The sequence below is a fragment of the Homarus americanus genome, unplaced genomic scaffold, assembly GCF_018991925.1.
Source record: "Homarus americanus isolate GMGI-L3 unplaced genomic scaffold, GMGI_Hamer_2.0 scaffold49667, whole genome shotgun sequence".
Lineage (NCBI taxonomy): Eukaryota > Metazoa > Arthropoda > Malacostraca > Decapoda > Nephropidae > Homarus > Homarus americanus.
Window position 1 is genome coordinate 2,850,199 of NW_024738608.1, and position 19,225 is coordinate 2,869,423.

At 40.9% G+C, this 19,225-nt stretch overlaps 1 protein-coding gene across 1 annotated transcript in view; it reads right to left on the reverse strand.

Moving 5' to 3' along the window:
* The window catches only part of LOC121874134 (galactosylgalactosylxylosylprotein 3-beta-glucuronosyltransferase P-like), a 36,282-nt gene that overhangs the window by 16,881 nt on the left and 176 nt on the right, over positions 1–19,225 (reverse strand). Inside the window, exons 2-3 of the mRNA XM_042378096.1 lie at positions 13,147–13,277; positions 8,295–8,407 (exon numbers count right to left, since the gene is read on the reverse strand). Of these exons, the coding sequence (XP_042234030.1) occupies positions 8,295–8,407; positions 13,147–13,277 (244 nt within the window). The remainder of the gene's footprint in view (positions 1–8,294; positions 8,408–13,146; positions 13,278–19,225) is intronic.

Below are 19,225 nucleotides of genomic sequence, written 5' to 3' on the forward strand. Positions count from 1 at the left end.
TTCTATCGGTGAGCCATGATTTTATCCAATTTAAAACTTTCCCCTCGATACCATGAGCCTTAATTTTTCTCAGAAGCCTCTGATGCGGTACTCTGTCAAATGCTTTGCTAAAGTCTAAGTAAATAACATGGTAATTTTCGTCATTATCTACTGCCTCGAAGACTTTCCTAAAAAATGTCAGCAGATTTGTTAGACAAGATTTTCCCTTTGTAAACCCATGTTGAGAGTCGTAGATTAAATTGCTTTTCTCTAAATGCAATCGGATGTTATCTGCTATAATTGATTCAAGAAATTTCCCCACTACTGACGTCAAACTGATCGGCCGGTAATTTGACGCTGATGCTCTCTCTCCCTTTTTGAATATGGGTACTACATTTGCCTGTTCCACAAGTCTGGCACAACTCCGGTGTCTAATGATTTTGTAAATAAGTTTACGAGGGGTCCGCTAATCTGTTTCCTACACTCTTTGAAGACCCGAGGGAAAATTTCATCCGGCCCTGGGGATTTTGTCTTCTTTAGTTTATTTATCTTCTTAAGAACATCCTCTTTTCTGATAGTGTTATTCATTAATTTCTCTTTTTCCTTTCCCTTAAATATCAGTGGCTGTTATATTCATGGTCGTGGTTGTTATAATCTTAGTCGTGGTCGTTATAATCATGGTCGTGGTTGTTATATTCATGGTCGTGGTTGTTATAATCATACTCGTGGTTGTTATAATCATGGTCGTGGTTGTCATAATCATAGTCGTGGTTGTTATAATCATGGTCGTGGTTGTTATGATAATGGTCGTGGTTGTTATGATAATGGTCGTGGTTGTTATAATCATGGTCGTGGTTGTTATAATCATGATCGTGGTTGTTATAATCATGGTCCTGGTTGCTATAATCATGGTTGTGGTTATTAGTACTGTAAGTATCTAGTATACTATAGGAAGGAATAAAATAAAGGTTAGAATAATTAGTTAAGGAAATATTCGCCATAAGGAGAGGTTAAAATCATTATAAAAATATTATTATGAATCATCGATGATCATTCCGAGATAAATTATATTATGAAGAGAAGTGACCTTGATTCTGGTTAGATTAGTCACCATCTGCTTAAGTCATCACCTGTGTTAAGTCATCATAGTCATCATCTACGTTTTCCATCGTAAATAAAATGGTTAAATAATGCCTTCCTAAAGAAACCATCGACATGAGACCAGGTTTGTTCCACTTTACGAATTTTTTGCGATTTTTCCACCAAGTTTGATGAAAAACGATTGTGCCGTTTCGGCTGCCCAAAACAGACAGACAGACAGACAGACACATGCCAAGTCCTATAGTTTATTAGATAATGAAAATTTTTCCCAGACTAATCCATGGTTTAGAATATACCTACAACAAAATATAATTGATAGAAAATAAGGACATAGAATTCAGAAAATACAATAAAATATATGAAACTAGAAATGAAGTAAAAACAAATATTATCCAGGGAATCTATGAGGAACTCCATTAAATCATCAACTGGGATTACACGAAAGCGCTTGGGAACTTCGTGTTTTCTTCTTTCCTTGGGGGTTATCAGCATATATATATGTATATATATATATATATATATATATATATATATATATATATATATATATATATATTATATATATATATATATATATATATATATATATATATATATATATATATATATATATATAATCAACGACCTCACCAGCCAGGATTCGAACCCTCGGCCTAATGCATGGGACCAGGGAACGTTACCTACCATACCACAAGAGCACTAAAAGCAGTTCTAGACTATGTGATATTTCACACAAAGCCTGTTCATCGAGCTGATGTCGCCATGAACCTCTCATTGGGATCTGCCCGTGCTGCTTATGTGGATGTCAGTAGCATTTTACCGAATCCAGCTGGTATGAAACACGAGGTACCATGTATACTTCATTTTTAGTCCATATAACACGCGAACTTTGAACATATAATCAACGACCTCACCAGCCAGGATTCGAACCCTCAACCTAATGCATGGGACCAGGGAACGTTACCGACCATACCACAAGAGCACTAAAAGCAGTTCTAGACTGTGATATTTCACACAAAGACTGTTCATCGAGCTGATGGCGCCGTGAACCTCTTATTGAGCTGCCCGTGCTGCTTATGTGGATGTCAGTAGCATTTTACCGAATCCAGCTGGTATGAAACACGAGGTACCATGTATACTTCATTTTTAGACCATATAACACGCGTGTTATATGGTCTAAAAATGAACAATTACAAAATAAAATTAATGAGACACTATACAGTACAGTATTTGTAAAATTAATGACGTGCTGTCTCGTTTTTCAACGTTTCATAAACTAAACACTAGATGACGCTGATAAACACAGCTCGTAAAAATGACGGATTGGCACCTACAGTGTCAGGATATACAGTATATAATAATTGTTCACATAAATTTAGCTTAAACTTCTTAACTGTATTTATCTCTTAACTCGGTTACTCGGAGTGTTCACTGTTTTGTTATTTAGTAAGTTGTAGTGGTTCGGTTAGTGCCATTTGATTGAACTTTTAACATGACATTAAGTAGAATACACACATTTCCTGTACGTATTAGAAATCTTCCCAAGTTTCCAGGGGAGGGAAGAACTGTACAGTAGTGAGAAAACGAGAATTTTTGAAGGCAAACATATTTTTTCGTCTATATAGCCCAACTGTATATACCTAGTTTAAGCCCCGGTACTAATTAAAAAAAAGATCCCACTCTCGGGTCCTGCAGCTTTCCGGACATAATAGTACCTCTTTCCCTCCTTTATGCTTGAGTCCTGTCTCGAGTAATGCTAAAGCAAGAAAATTGTGCAAGTGACTTGGATGGCTATGTCATACTTCCTAACAAACATGTGTACCTGAGATGTTGAGGTACTACTATTGTGAAGTTTACTGACAACTATAAGTGGTTATGGTGGTCAGGACATTTTTGTACGAGTGGTGCGGCCAGTGGTGCCTTCCCCAGTTTACCAGTAAGTTGAATTTCTTTCTTGGCTGTTATTGTTGTTGTTGTTGTTGTTGTTGTTTATTTAGCTAAAAATGATCCGACCGTTTTTTTTATGGCGCCGTAGCAAGTCAAGTAGCTAAAACAGCTTTCTGTGCAGATGAGGGTCGATATGCTCCGAAATTTTACGTGCGACTAGTGACAGCCCTCATATACCAATATTTATCGCCCAAAGTCTCATATTGTTTCCCACAAAGTATGCACAGATAGTTGTTTTAGCTACTGTACATTAAGCAGTTATAAAATTATTTACATGAATTTAAAAGCTTCTGTCCACTTCTTGAATATACAGTATAATAAGTAAACAAACGCATTAGAATCTTTACAGTAGTAACGTGTCATTTAGTGTGGGCATATTGTGTGTAGTTTTAATGTCAGCTGAGATACTGCAAAATAATTACTTCAACCATTGAAAAATGACCGAAAATTTAACCTAGTGAGTGAATGTGGCAGCAAATCATGCGTAGTGGTCTGAGGTAGCTCCTCTGAGTGCTCTCCTTGCCATTAATGCACATGCACAAAATCTTTAGACCACTGTATACTTGGTCTGAGAGCTCCCCAGTTAGGCTAGCTTCACCAAACTCAGACTGGGGAAACTCCTTAACCACGACACCAGGTGACATATTCTACTGGAAAAGTGGGAAAGAACTCCATGCAGGAAAAACAGGTTTAAGATTCGTTTTATACACTAGCCAGTATCTCCTAGGACACGCTATCTATTTATAATCTTACCTTATATACGCCCTCAACTAACCTCCAACCCTCGTGGAAAATTATTATTTCTATGAAAATCGCATCAATTTTTTTTCGGAAAAAAAAATCTGCCATGTGGAGGGCCAGACAAGATAGTAGAAATAGAGAAACCAAAGTTTGGTAAAAGTAAGTACGGGAGAGGACGTGAAGTGGAAGGCAAGTGGGTGTTCAGGGCACTTGAAAGAGGCTCGGAGAAGGAATGTCGGCACCCTTCTACCCTTAATCCAACGCTACATTCTCCCGGGCACGACCATTTATTCCGTGCCTATTCTGGACTGCAGAAGTTAGGGTACAGGCACGCAACTGTGAACTACAGTGAACGTTTCGTGAGTGAGTGTTGTGCACACTCAAAACATCGAGCGTTCTTGGCGCGACTCCAAATCTTGGTTGTTATACTCTGGCAACAAGGTGCACATGTACCAAAAGTACCTGGCGAGGTACTTATTCGTCAGAACGTACCCGAAGAACGAGAGGCTCCACCACTTTCTAAATGCTGGTCGCCTGTATCGACACCCAAATTCTGCAGTCTACGGTATGTAAAACTACAGGTTCAACTATAGTAAGGTTAGGAAAGATAAGGTTAAGTTAAGTTAGGTGAGGTAACGTAAGGTTAGGTTAGGTTAGGTTAGGTAAACATTTTTCTGGTGTGTTTTATGTGCTTTCTGCCAGTTTTGTCTCCATGGGAAAACAAGTATTTGGGGGGGGATTATCGAGACTGTAATTTTCTTCAAAACTATTAGTTTCCCAAGGACACAAAAGCCATTTTTAAAGAAAGCACTTAAATATACATCAGAGAAATATGCTTTAATTAAAGATAGCGTTGGTGCATAAAACGAATCTTTACCGAAAAACACAAGCAGCTCAAAGGTGAACATTTAATATTGTGTTGGTATTATTACCCCAAATTTACATGAATACCAGATTGGTGGACTGGCTGAAACTATGGCACCACACAATTTTTTTTTTGTGGGGCAGAATATGCGCTATGACTAGGGGTTTTATTTTTTTATCTTTCGATCACTAATTTGCACTATAATATTTGGTACTATTGCTTTTAATGGCCCCACAACTTTTGTTTTTTTCTTAATATACCCGTCATGTAGTTTAGGCAATTTTAAAACTTTTCTTCTATGAGATTTTTGTCGGATTATTTTAACCGATAAAATTACCAATAATATTATTTGTTTAAAGTGGGTAGGGCTTTGAAGTAGAGGGAAAATGTGGGGTAAAATACTAAAAATAGCACCAAACAAACCTTTGAAAACCTGACCTAACGTTTACTAATTTGCAAAAATCTTAAAACTTTAAAACGTTTAGCTTGTTCATATTTTCGGTGTTTAGTAGGTGTTGTTTTCGGTGTTCAAATGAGGATGGATTCATCAACTCGAAAGTGATTCTTAACATGTCCAAAGGAGGTCCATCAAAATGGTGCCTGCTCTACGGAACCTCACTTACCCAGAGAGATTGGAGCGCCTGCAACTACCAAGCTTATACTACAGACGGGCGAGGGGCGACCTAATCAAAGTGTATAAAAATTTGGGCACTACTCGGTCGAATGTACACTCGGAAACCATAATCTCTAGCCCACCTGCGTCGGTGCTGGAGGTTAGAAAAGTGTCCTTTCTGGACGGGGGCCCACTCTAACTATCACGAGGCAACACATGCACGAACACACACAGTGATAGTACGGCTGTATAGATGATACTATGTATAAATATTGTATATGGCATTTTATACTCTGCATTATCTTCATTATATATGAACACGAAGAAAAAATACCATAGGTTGTAGTTGCGAAAGTATGAATGGAAATAAGCACTTCCAAACCACCCAGTGAATCCACACAAGTTTACAGCGCTTGTGGCCAGACCACGATGATTCCACCACACCCCATCTATATCTTTTATTTCCCATCATTCGCGTAACTATATGAAAAATCGTGTTTAATTTAACTACATATTTCAAAAACCTTAAATTACATGTGGATCAGTCACTCCTCATTTGACACACTTGTAGTGTAACTTTGACCATCCCACCTGGGCACATGGAGGCCCACTGTAACTCTCACGGGGCAACATACGCACGAACACACAAGTTATGATATGAACACTTCCAGGCTTCACTATCATTATCATGTTAAGTTCATCGTGCTCTGTATCTTGGTAACTAGTCATAGTATCAATACATGACTGTGTTATTAGTATAATATTGTAACTTTTACCCTACAGTTATTGTTGTAAATCATGGACAGGAAGGATACATGAATTGTAATATCAAGTGTATGGTTCGCACAAAGCCACCCCAAGTCAGACAACGCATCATGCAAAGTTACACTGTGTGTGTGTGTGTGTGTGTGTGTTCTGTAATATTAAGCTTCATCCTTAGTAGGTAAGATGTTTCATAAAGAGGTTTCTCCCATTCGTCATTTTGAGTATCGTCCCAGAGCACATTGTTTCCATCAAAACCATGGTTCATCCTTATTTCCCTTCTTTCGTGTAACTATATCCTTATGACAAAGTGCTTGTCTTTTCATTTCTTTATTTACCAAAATGATGTGGATCAGTTACTCGTTATTTAAGACATACATGCACTTAGAGCATCAAGATTGTTTTGTAGGCATGACTATTGGTTAATTGAAACCCCAAAAATATTTTTCACATTTATTATGCATAAACATTGTTAACATATTTATGTGATTATTGTATTATATAACATATATTTAATGTCTGGACAGATTCCCAAGAGTTATGCATATTAATGCATAGATTTTGTAAGCATATTTATGCGAAGTGACGTAAAATCACATAGTAAAATACCTGGACAAATTCCCTAGAGTTAGGAAACGAAGTCTATGTGGCCCCAACGAGGTTACACCAGAGAGCTAACTCCCCCGCCACCCCCTACAAGGCACCGTCGTGGGCGGGGATTTAATTCTTGACCACAGGTTAATACCGTGTCCAACCTCTATCTGCTGCTATAACTTCATGCAATGTGGTGGGCATGGAATCTACCAGATTGCTGCAGATGTTCGGCATCCTCCTTATTCCTCCCCCACACATTATGTGCGTGTCTCCTCACTGCCTCACTCGTTTTCTCCTCAACATCCCATACAACAACCATATGCGCCCATAGATTTTCTATTGGATCTCAATCGGCTCCTTTAGGGGGCCAGTCCAATAGAATAATCTACGAGTGCTCCTCAAACCAACGGTTGACTGCCTGACTTGTATGTATTGGACTGCGGTCTTGCACCATACATATAGGCTGTGGGTCTGGGATGGCATATGAGTTGCTGGGAGGATGGTTAGCAGTCCTGTTGAACTGGCAGGTAGACAAAATAGAAAACTCACAGCCAAACTGTAAGAAAACCCATGGACAATGAGACTTTAGTAAAATATACTAGGTCATTTTAGCGCGTGCACACACATTATATACAGACCTATTGGTCCTTGCGAGGCTGTTTGGTTATGCTATGCTAACTAGTTTGCTAGGGTGAGGGAAAGTATATATATATATATATATATATATATATATATATATTTAACTCTTCTCAACAAATGCAAGGATGTTGCCCCGTGAGAGTTACCGTGGGCCTCCATGTGCCCAGGTGGGATGGTCAAAGTATTACACTATAAGTGTGTCAAATGAGGAGTGACTGATCCACATATAATTTAAGGTTTTTGAAATATGTAGTTAAATTAAACACGATTTTTCATATAGTTACGCAAATGATGGGAAATAACAGATATAGATGGAGTGTGGTGGAATCATCGTGGTCCGGCCATAAGCGCTGTAAACTTGTGTGGATTCACTGGGTGGTTTGGAAGTGTTTATTTCCATTCATACTTTCGTAACTACAACGTATGGTTATTTTTTTTCGTGTTCATATATAATGAAGATAATGCAGAGTATAAAATGCCATATACAATATTTATACATAATATCATCTATACAGCCGTACTATGACTGTGTGTGTTCGTGCGTGTGTTGCCTCGTGATAGTTAGAGTGGGTCCCCGATAAGAAAGGACACTGTACTAACCTCCAGCACCGACCCAGGTGGGCTAGAGAATATGGTTTCCGAGTGTACATATCTGGAGCTGGCTTACGTCCGCCCCACAAGGGATCATGGCAAGGTTGAAGTATCCTCAAGTCCAGAGAACTGTGAGGGCAAACTTTTTCGGAGTGAGAATTGTGAACTCGTGGAACAATCTGCCAGATTGTGTTGTGAGGGCACTGAGTATGAGCTCATTCAAGGCCAGACTTGACCAACACGGGAGCAGGTTCCGATATATTTAGGAGCCAGTGCATGCCCAGTATTTGTCAATAGTGCGTATGAGAGACGTGACCGACAAAGCGGCTAACGAGCCGATAAGTGGCGAATAGGATAAAAGTAAAAAGTAAAAGTAACCTGCTAATAAACTGGTGGATAAAGTTGTAACCTGTTACTGTTTGTGTTAAGTATTGAGTGCCTGTGGAAGTTGAGAGTAGTTACCTGCTCCTGCCTTTTATAGGTGGGGGTGATTACGTAGATGGTAGGCAGGTCATCCACTTGGGAGACTCTCATCATTTCGAGTTCTTCCTTAACTGTCGGAGATTGTGGCTCTGCTGAGGGGCAGGGTTGGGAGATAAGAATAGCTATATAACTATTAATGTCGTTGAAGCGGTTACACATTGTTATTATTATTGTTATATAATGATCATTATTATTATTATTATTATTATATTATAATTATTATTATTATTATTATTATTATCATTATTATTATTATTATTATTATTATTATTATTATTATTATTATTATTATTATTATTATTATTATTATTATTATTATTATTATTATTATTATTATTATTATTATCATCACACTCGTCAACAAATTTCAACTTTTCATTGGGTCCAGAAATAAAATTAGTTGTATTTAGTAGATTTAAATATGTTGAGTATGAATCAAAACTTAGTTTTACTATATCGCGTCTATTTAAAAACAAAAATGAAAACAATGTCTTACACAATAATTATTGTACTGTATTTGTGTATGCCGCTGCAGCAGAACTAAACGAATCTGAGTTCCCCAAGAATCTCTTTCCTTCAGTTTAGCGTCACAAAATATTTGGGAATTCAAATAGTGTGTATGCCATTGAAGTTCAGTAAAATTGATGAATTTAAGGACCACAACCATATTCTCATAGGACTCTTTTTAAATGAACTGAATGAATCATTGTTCATTAATATACTTTCAAACTGGTCCTAGGCTAGATCAGCAGGGGATCTTGGAGTAGCAGTGGGCCCAAGAGGGACGGCACATAGGCCCACTGGCATGTGGACACGTTCTGGCGCCTACAAACCACCGCCCCGCTGCCTTGTGGATTAACCTTGGCAGGTATAAGGCTACGGGAGTAAACCACTAACGAAAAATCTGCAGACATGCTTACAGAGCCCCAACAAGACCCCAACGGCAGTGTAGGCGGAAGAGGTGACCACCATGGAAACCCAACGACTACACCGGCGGACGAAGGCAATGCCTGATGGACAGGCTACAAAGGCGAAACCCAACAAACTGGGCTATCGGCAGTCCATTGCGGCTCTCCCTATCCCCAGTTTTTGCATCACTTGTACCATTGGATCCGGAAAAGGGAGAGCCAAGATGTGTGGTTGCAGCCTGCGCTCCTGCCTCACCACATAAATCAACTCAAACTCATCATACCTCTCATCATCATCAAAACCCCCTATACCGCCCAGAAGTCCAATGGCGACGGACGAGTGGCGACGGGGACAGGCAGAGTTGACTGCCAGGAGTCTCCAGTCACAACCCTGCACATGGGCGGCACAGATAAGATGGTCGTTTATGCACTGGGATCTAGGCAGCAGTGCAATCCGGTCCTGTCTGTGCGACTGAGCAGCCCTTTTGAGGAGCCACTCTACTCTGCTAGAAAAGGTGCCCTAAATATAGTTTGCCGAAAAGCCCAACCTGACTGGGCAACTGTACCCAGTAAGGTCACCCTTATGCAGTTGAAAATACAACCTAAATCACAGATCCAAACAAAAACAAACCATACAACCTCTTATGGTCGCTGCATGGAATGTCATGACCCTTCTGGATACTGGCACAAATGCTCATCCTGAAAGAAGAAACGCCCTTGTGACAAAGGAGCTGACTAGGTATAACATCGACATAGCAGCCACCAGTGAGTCCCGGCTCCTAGATGAGGGCCAACTCACAGAAGAAGGGTCTGGCTACACCTTCTGGAAGGGTATAAGCCTGCTGCAGAGAGAAACCGCATTTATAGAGTTGGCTTTGCCATCCGCCAATGCATCCTACACAGGCTAACTGAAATGCCTAATGGGATCAACGAGCGCCTCATGACGCTTCGAGTCCCACTGAATCACTCACGTCATGTCTTCTTCATCAGTGCATACGCCCCAACACTGGATGCAGAGCATGACATCAAGGTGGCCTTTTACGCCGTCCTCGATAGGGTGCTAACGTCTATCCACAGAGAAGACAAAGTTGTGCTCCTTGGCGACTTCAATGCCAGAGTTGGCAGAGATGCTAACATTTGGCAGGGAACCATAAGGAGAAATGGACTAGGCAAGTGTAATCCGAACAGCTTACCCCTCCTCAGCAAGTGTGCTGCACACAACATCACTATCAATAACACCTAATTTAGGCAGGCCGACAAGTTCAAGGGTTTGTGGCAAAACCCACTATCCAAACATTGGCATCTCATTGACTAGATTATTGTCAGAGAAAGAGATCGCTGTGATGTCCTCATCACCCGTGCCATGAGTGGCTCAGACCACTGTGACACTGATCATCGACTTGTCAGAGCTAAACTCTCACTTCATGTCGCCCCAAAACGGCGATGACAGCGAGCCTCAAAAATAGGTTTTAATACTAAGCGTCTGGAGGATACAGCGATAGCACATGCTTTCAGAGAGCAGCTCGAACATGGGCTTATAAATAACCTATTAGCAAACAACGTGAATCCCTTTGCCGAATGGGATTCTCTTAATACTGTTATGACAAAAACCCGCAGAGAGACCCTCGGCCAGATCAAAAGAATACACCAGGGCTGGTTTGATGAAAATGACCCGGCAATCAAAGTACTCATCGTTGATAAACGTGCTGCTTTTACTGACTGACAGAGCAACCCTCAGTCTCAGACCAAAGCTGATACCTTCCGCAAGAAGAAAGCGGCAGCCTAGCGGGAACTATGCAATCTAAAGAACGACTGACTTAAAAATAAAGCACGTGAAGCACAAAAACTTGCAGATCACCACAAGATGTGCAAATTTTTCATTTCTACTAAAACATTTTATGGGCCAGTCACTCGTAGCGCAGCCCCCTCCGCTCATCTGATGGTAACCTCATAATTAAAGATGTTGAAGGCCACCATCAACGCTGGAAAGAGCACTACCATTCAACCGAAACACCGATGTGGATGTCGTGACTACCCAGCAGGTCCTTCAGCATCTAGAGCTGACCCACCTCAGCTATCCTTCATCCCTGGAGGAGGTAGCTACTGCCATCAAACAGATGAAAAATAACCAAAGCCTCAGGGCCTGATGGAATCCCAGCCGAGGTGTATAAAGCTTACCAGGCATCTCCACTCTCTCCTGGAGAATATATGGGAAAAGGAGGAAATAACCCAAGCTCTTAAAGACGCCTCCATTGTCAATCTATATATAAACAAGGGAGACCCGTCAGACTGTGGCAACTACCGTGGGATCTTGCTGGTCTCCGTAGCTGGCAAGATTATCGCCTGAGTCCTCCAAAACAGACTTCTTCCTGGGGCAGAAAACGTCCTCCCAGAATCTCAATGTGGTTTTAGACCATCACGTGGCACCACTGACATGATCTTTGCTGCCCGCCAGATACAGGAAAAGTGCAGAGAACAGCGTCGTGACCTGCACATGGCTTTCATCGACCTAACCAAGGCCTTCGACTCGGTCAGCAGGGAAGCCCTCTGGTGGACCCTCAGCCGTTTTGGCTGCCCACCAAAATTCATTGCCAATGTGAGGCAACTCCACGAAGGCATGATCGGCAGTGTCCTGCACAACGGCACCCAGTCAGAGTTCTTCCCCATCCAAACAGAGGTTAAACAAAGGCGTGTACTGGCACCAACTCTCTCTTCCATCTTCTTGGCTGCCTTCCTTACTTGTGCCAGTGCCAATTTAGCCAGCGGGGTGAACATCGAGTACCGGGTGATAGGGGGGTCTTTTCTACATAAGACGGCTCCAGGCAAGAACAAAGGTGTCGGTTGCTTCCATTACTGAACTTCAGTATGCAGACGACCTCACCCTTGTTGCTCACACTGAACATGACCTACAGGAGATCCTGAACACCTACGCGAACGCGTATGCACACTTCGGCCTTTAGGTGAATGTACGTAAGACTAAGGTTCTCTTTCAACCTGCCCCTGTTTCAGACACACCTCCACCATCAATCCAGCTTAATGGTACTACACTCTCTAATGTTGCCCACTTTCGGTATCTCGGCTCCCATCTGTCCACCACCACAGACATCGATGAAGAGATTCAGCATCGGACCAGATGTGCATCTCAAGCCTTTGGCAGACTCCGAAATCTAGTCTTCAGCTGTAGGGAGCTGAAATTATCTACAAAGCTGCACGCATATCGAGCAGTGGTCCTGTGCTATATGGCAGTGAGACATGGGTCACATACAGGAGGCACCCCAAGGCACTTGAAAACTTTCACCAACGTAGTCCACGTTCCATCCTCCGAGTTTGCTGGAAGACAAGAGAACAATTGCCAGTATTCTTGCTGACACCAACTGTAGGAGCATTGAGGCTACCATTATCCATGAACAACTACTTTTGACTGGCCATGTTACCCACATGGACAACAATAGACTGCCAAAGCAGCTACGTTACAGTCACCTAACGAATAGTAAACGTAATGCTGGCGGGCAATTGAAAAGGTATATGGATAAACTTAAAACAAACCTGAAAAGTGCCAAATCGACCCCTTCACCCGGGAGTCGATTACTCCCCTTCACCCGGGAGTCGATTACTCCACATCGTAATGCTTGGAGGAGCACCACACGAGAAGGTGTCAATACTTTTAAGTTAGCCCGACTACAAACCGAGGCAGACAAGCGCCAACGCCGGAAAGACGCTGCCACAGTTCCTCTCGCAGTAGATGGAGCCCTCCACATGTGCAACGAAAGTGAACGACGCTGCGGGTCCCGTATTGGTCTTTTTAGTCTCCTCAAAACTTACCAACCTAGGTGACATCCCTGATAACTCATATCGTTGTATCATACCTGGATGATCGTCATACTCGATTCTGAGTGACAGCAAAGTACTGTATAGTATCTTACCCCTCAGGCTGCCGGACGAATGTGTACATTGCTGTTGTTCAAGGTCTAGTGGGTCGAGGGATGGCTTGTAGATGAGGTAAAACAACAATAGCAGACTTCCACACACCATCACCTGCTGTAGTGACCATCTCCTGTAACACCACCAACCAGATTATATGTAAATGTTCCAATACCAATTTCAGTGGTCTAATGCAAGTTTTAAGTTGTCTAAAGAGTTATTAGTTCTCTAATGAAAGTTTTAAGTTGTTTAAAGAGTTATTATTTTTCTAATGCAAGTTTTAAGTGGTCTAATGAAAGTTTTTACCGGTAGTACTCTAATGCAAGTTTTAAGTGGTCTAATGAAAGGTTTTTACCGGTAGTACTCTAATGCAAGTTTTAAGTGGTCCACTGAAAGTTTTTACCGGTAGTACTCTAATGCAAGTTTTAAGTGGTCTAATGAGAGTTATTGGTTTTTAATGCAAGTTTTAAATGGTTTAATCAAAGTTATTACCGGTAGTACTCTAATGCAAGCTGTAAGTGGTCTACTGCAAGTTTTAAGTGGCCTAACTCACGTTTTAAGTGGGTTAATGCAAGTTAACAATTCCCTTACATATGTACCATATATACTGTACATGTAGAGAATAGCAGCAGGTATTTATATATTCTCCTGGCCACGTACCGAAAAGACCCAACTGGTGTAAAGTTGAAGCGAGCATCACGCTGTTACTGAAGAACCCAAGTGACTTTATTCCCCTAAGTTGGCAAATAATAATTATATTTTAGTGCAAATGTGTGCAAATGTGTTACTTAGAGAAATTATCCCTAGTTATCTGAAGTTGGATGTCAATAACCTTCTGACTCTATATAGATTGTTTTTATTTAATAATGTGGTGTTTTCAAACAGTAACAAATAAAGCGCAATGGGCATAATGTGTTTGTTATATTCTCCCCAGCCGCTTGGCGACGCCACCGTCGCAGAAAGTAAAAAAATAACATTAAGTGGGTTATCCATATATAGCGTCAGAACCCTTGCTTAAATCAATCTGGCAAGACCAAATAATTCTGTAATTTAATAAAAGTGGGAGAGAACAAGTACAGGCAACGACGTAACCCCCAGGGAATGAATGGTATTGTGTTAGGCTCCCTTCAGACGAGCGTGTTTTCAGGCTGCATAGTTTAAAAATACAGAGTTCAATGGGACCCTTCACACGAGCGTGAGCGGGAAAAGTTCTCGTTACATGCGCCGTCACAGGCTGCGGCTGACAGCACGCCTGTACTACCAACCCGCAACGTGAAAAAATGAGCGAGTGAACGGCTGACAAAATTACATATGCCCGACCGAGTGGGTGAAAACACGCTCGTGTGAAGGAAGCCTTAATGTATTGCTACCTTGTAGAAAACTCTGCGCAGCTGCGAACACACTTAAGCTAGTTTTATAAATACACACCGGTGGTTTATATTAGTGATGTCAATGGTGATGTCGTATAAGAGTCATACATTCTTTTAATTTTGTTCATGCATCTGCTGAAGCAATTGCCAGACCGATTGTGGATTTTCATTTTATTGAAAGTATGTACATGAGGCCTACCCCCCCGTTATGAGCAATGCAGATACAGCTTACTGTGCAGCATACTGAGCAGAAAAAGTTGGGCTGGGCGTTGAATGTGTCGTTGTCAGGTGGGTATACAGTATATTTTATTACCGAGTCTCGTGTTAATGGTGTTTTCTATCGAAGGTTTATCTTAGATTAAAAGATGGCATTTATAGAGCTACAGCTGTACCTCAAAATATTACAGTATTCATCTTCAGGCCATCACCAGTCTTTTATATTACTGTATATAGGTGCTTATAACTGCTTTGAGCTCATATAAGAATATTTGACTGTTGCCACAGTCCCAGAACTGCTGTCAATTTATCCTTGCTCGAGTATTCATGTGAGTACAATTTTACTACCAACGGCGACAGACACAACTACCCAGATCTATCTCACTTAACCAAACCAGACCTAAGGCTGTTGTTCTGGCAAGGTTTTACTAACTAAGGCTGAGTTTACTTAAGACTGATACGTATTCTTCATCGTCAAGTGTGAATTATTGCACACACGTACTTAACTGTTGGTAGTGCTGTGGTACCGAGCGTGTCTCTCGCGATTGTGTTCTGGGTTCATTCCTGACCTGGGCAGATATAAGTAGGGTTTTACCCAGTTTGACCCTGCCAAACGTCGCAGGGTTTTTTCAGTTAGGCAACAGGCTGCGATGTAGATGTTCTACCCAATCAACCAATTCCCTGGTACGCCAGGTTACTCCTGTAACAGTACACTAAACAACAAAGGTCATAACAAGGTAACGAGGAACAGACCAATCCGCCGAACAGCTACCTAGTGAGCTGATATGTAGTGAAATAATAAGTAGAAATGTCAAGTATTTCTCCAATCTCATCATCACCGTTTCATGACCATTATTCACACTTGTGTGGGTTAACGATGATTCCCTTATGCCGTCATATAGTGGTTACCATCAGGCAAATTTGTAATGAGGTTTACTGCTGGCTTCCTTTCCTATCGCCAACCCACTATTACAGAGTGGAAACTGGGCGTTATATTTGTAGAGTCAGCAAAGAAAGTACATTATCTCTACCCCTGCCATCTGCAACATTCTGAAACATTGGACAAACTTAAAACTTTTTCCTGTGCTTGTAGTTGTGTATTGGTAGGCCTGCTGCTGTTCTTGTATGGCTGTGTTAGTATAAATCACATTTCATGATAATTCTATATTTATTTCATCCGTTTGTATGTTACGGTACCTTGGTCGTGTGTAGAATATAAACTATTCTTTAATACATGTAAATACATTATGGGTTGCAGTATTTCATTAGATATATATAAAGGAAAACTACTTGCCGGTGCATATGGAAAGTTAACACACTCGTCTTTCATAACACAAACCTTTCGTTATAGTTCAGCAAAATCATGGTATTATCTATCTATCTCCATCTGCCTGCCTGTCTGCCTATATCTATCTATCTATCTATCTATCTAGCTATCTATCTTGACTCTTAATTTAAGAAACAAGTTTTCTTCTATACAGTAGATGGTTTGTGTAAGGTGGCTATTAAATTACATATATAAAAAATTAAAGTTAAATACAAATAAATCGCTGTATGTTTGCGCGATCCATGTATATGCTGATAATTAACCACATAGGAAAAAAGAAAACAGGAAGTCTCTTGCTGACCAGCAGCCGTTTCTTCTGTAGAATATATGGGAACAGAGGAAATCCCCCAAGATCTCAACTTTTACTTTTACTTACTTTTATCTTCTTCACCACTGATCGGCTCGTTAGCCGCTTGGGCGATCGGTCACGTCTCTGATTACTTTTCCTTTTCTTTTATCCTCTTCACCAAAAGATCGGCTCGTTAGCCGCTTGGGCGATCGGTCACGTCTCTGTTACGCATTGTTGGCAAGTGCTGGGCATGCACCGGCTCCTGAATGTACCTGAACCCGCTCCAGTGTTGGTCAAATCTTGTCTTGAAAGAGCTCACACTCGGTGCCGTCACAACACTTTCTGGTAGATTGTTCCAAGAGTTCACAACTCTCACTCCGAAAAAGTTTGCCCTCACAGTTTTCTGGACTTGCGGCTTCTTCAATCTTGAGCTGTGACCCCTTGTGGGGCGAGCGTCTGCCAGCTCCAAGTAAGGACATCTCGACTGAGTAGTGCGCCTTGAGATTCTTATACACCTCTATTAGGTCACTCCTTGCCCGTCTGTAGTATAAGCAAGGCAAGTTCAAGCACCACCATCAATTATCATCTCCAGGAAAATTAGAAAGGAGACGAATCAGATTATTTCAACTACCGCGGGATGTCGCTGCTGTCCACAGTTGGTAAGTTTCTCGCCCAAGTCCTCTTTAACAACATTTGGATTGTTAATAAAACCTGAGTTTAAAATTCATGAAGTCGGTGAAACTGTGTCTATTGTATTTTACAAATATTTTTGGTGATATACTATAATTATTTTAATAGTACAGATATCAACCAGGTGTCATCTATCTTTTTGTAAATGTCGTAAAGAACATTTAATTATCTTATTTAGGTACAGCATGGCGACAAAACACCTTAATCGATCTCCACCACCCTCAATTTTTTTGTGGTTACCCACGTAATACAGTATATATATATGACGCTTCGTTTATGGCATTGCTCAGTTCATAAACTGGGCAGTCATTTGATCCAGTTCGTGAAATGGGTTCCTAACCTAACTTAAACCAAGCGGTCCTAACCTAACCCGACCCAACCTAATCTATCCTCGCCTAACCTACAGTAACCTAACATAGGTTAGCAAAGTTAGGTTGGGTTGGTTTGATTTTGCTTAATTTGGGAACCCATTTCACGGAATGGACAAAATGACTGCCCATTTTATGAACTGGGCAATTCCATAAAAGGGGCAAATCATATACAGGTACACTATGATTTAAATTAAAATTCGAGTGCAAAATTTGTAACATATACTAACACGTTCTTAATATGCCACATCAGTTTCAGTGTTACACTTCAACTTCATGTGACGGTTTCCGAACATCGTGAAAATAATGCTGTACGTGTACGTATGCACCGGTAAATATCTGATTTACTATATGGCTTGTCTTGCATCAGATAATATTGCAAATGAATTTTGCGCGAGTATGACATTTCTTTGTAGTGTTTACCTTTGGCGTTATCGATGTAATTTCAAAAGTAAAGTGATAAAGATATAATTCATCTATGTTTGGTTGATATTCCGGGCCGGATTAAGCCCTGCTAGGGCCATGGCCAAAGAATATATTCACGCCAGTCTCAACATGAGTGCCACCCCTGGCCCCGGAGCGCAGATTGTCTCGTCTTTTTGGCTTAGAGTTGTAGGAGTTATATTAATGAATAATGTTCTTTTTATTTTTCACACGTACACCGTCACAGCTGCCTCACACACCCTCACACACATACATCGTCACAGCTGCCTCACACACCCTCACACACATACACCGTCACAGCTGCCTCACACACCCTCACACACATACACCATCACAGCTGCCTCACTACTATTACTTGTCTGTCACTCGGGATCGCGTATGATGATCATCCAGCTATGGTAAAATTATAGGAGTTATTAAGGATGTCACCTTCGTTGGTGAGCTCTGAGGTGACTAGAGAAGCCGATACGGGACCGGCAGAGTCGTCCACAAATGTTGCACATGTGGAGGGCTACATCTATAGTGCCGAAGGGGCTGCGGCAGCGTCTTTCCGGTGCTGGCGCTTGTCTGCCTCGGTATGCAGTCGGGCTAACTCGAAAGTATTGAGACTTTCTGTGTGGTGTTTCTCCAAGCGTTACTGTGTGGAGTGATCGTCTCCCAGGTGAGGGGGGGTCGATTTTGCACTTTTTCAGGTTTGTCTTAAGACTTTCCTTATACCTTTTCAGTTGCCAGCCAGCGTTACGTTTACTATTAGTTAGGTCGACGATACTTGTGTGGATAAGAAAGACAGTGATCATAGTGTTGGATTTATATATTTTCAGCACGTTCATTATCCCTGCGATGGATTGTAGGAAGAAGAGTGGCTGATTATATTCTCTTTCGGTAGGTCATGCTGTGCTTATATTTAGGCCTAAAATATCCAGATTGGACAGTCATAATTTTGAGAATCTGTTATAGATTAATCTCAATAGAAAGATTTGCAAATAAATGTGTAATAATGTCTTTTATTTTTATCTTTAGTTAACAAGTATTTTATAATTTACTGTGGATTTATTTTAATATTTGAGACAATTAATAATTCTGTTGTTACTTTTTACTTTCAGCACTTGAGTACTGTGCTTTATGAATGAAATTCTTTTTTACTTCTACTCGAGTAACGTTTTGCCACTGTAACAGTACTTTTATTTAAGTTACGAATTCCGGTACTTTTTTCAACTGACTATCTCCTATCCGTTCACCCGTGCAGAGCCGGATAACTTGATATTTCTAAACCTTGAGAGAAGTCATTCAGGAAGTCAGCCAGAAAATTTCTTTGTTCCGTTTATACATATTCATGTCGCACTTGATACTGCACACTTTGTATCCCAGTGATAAACA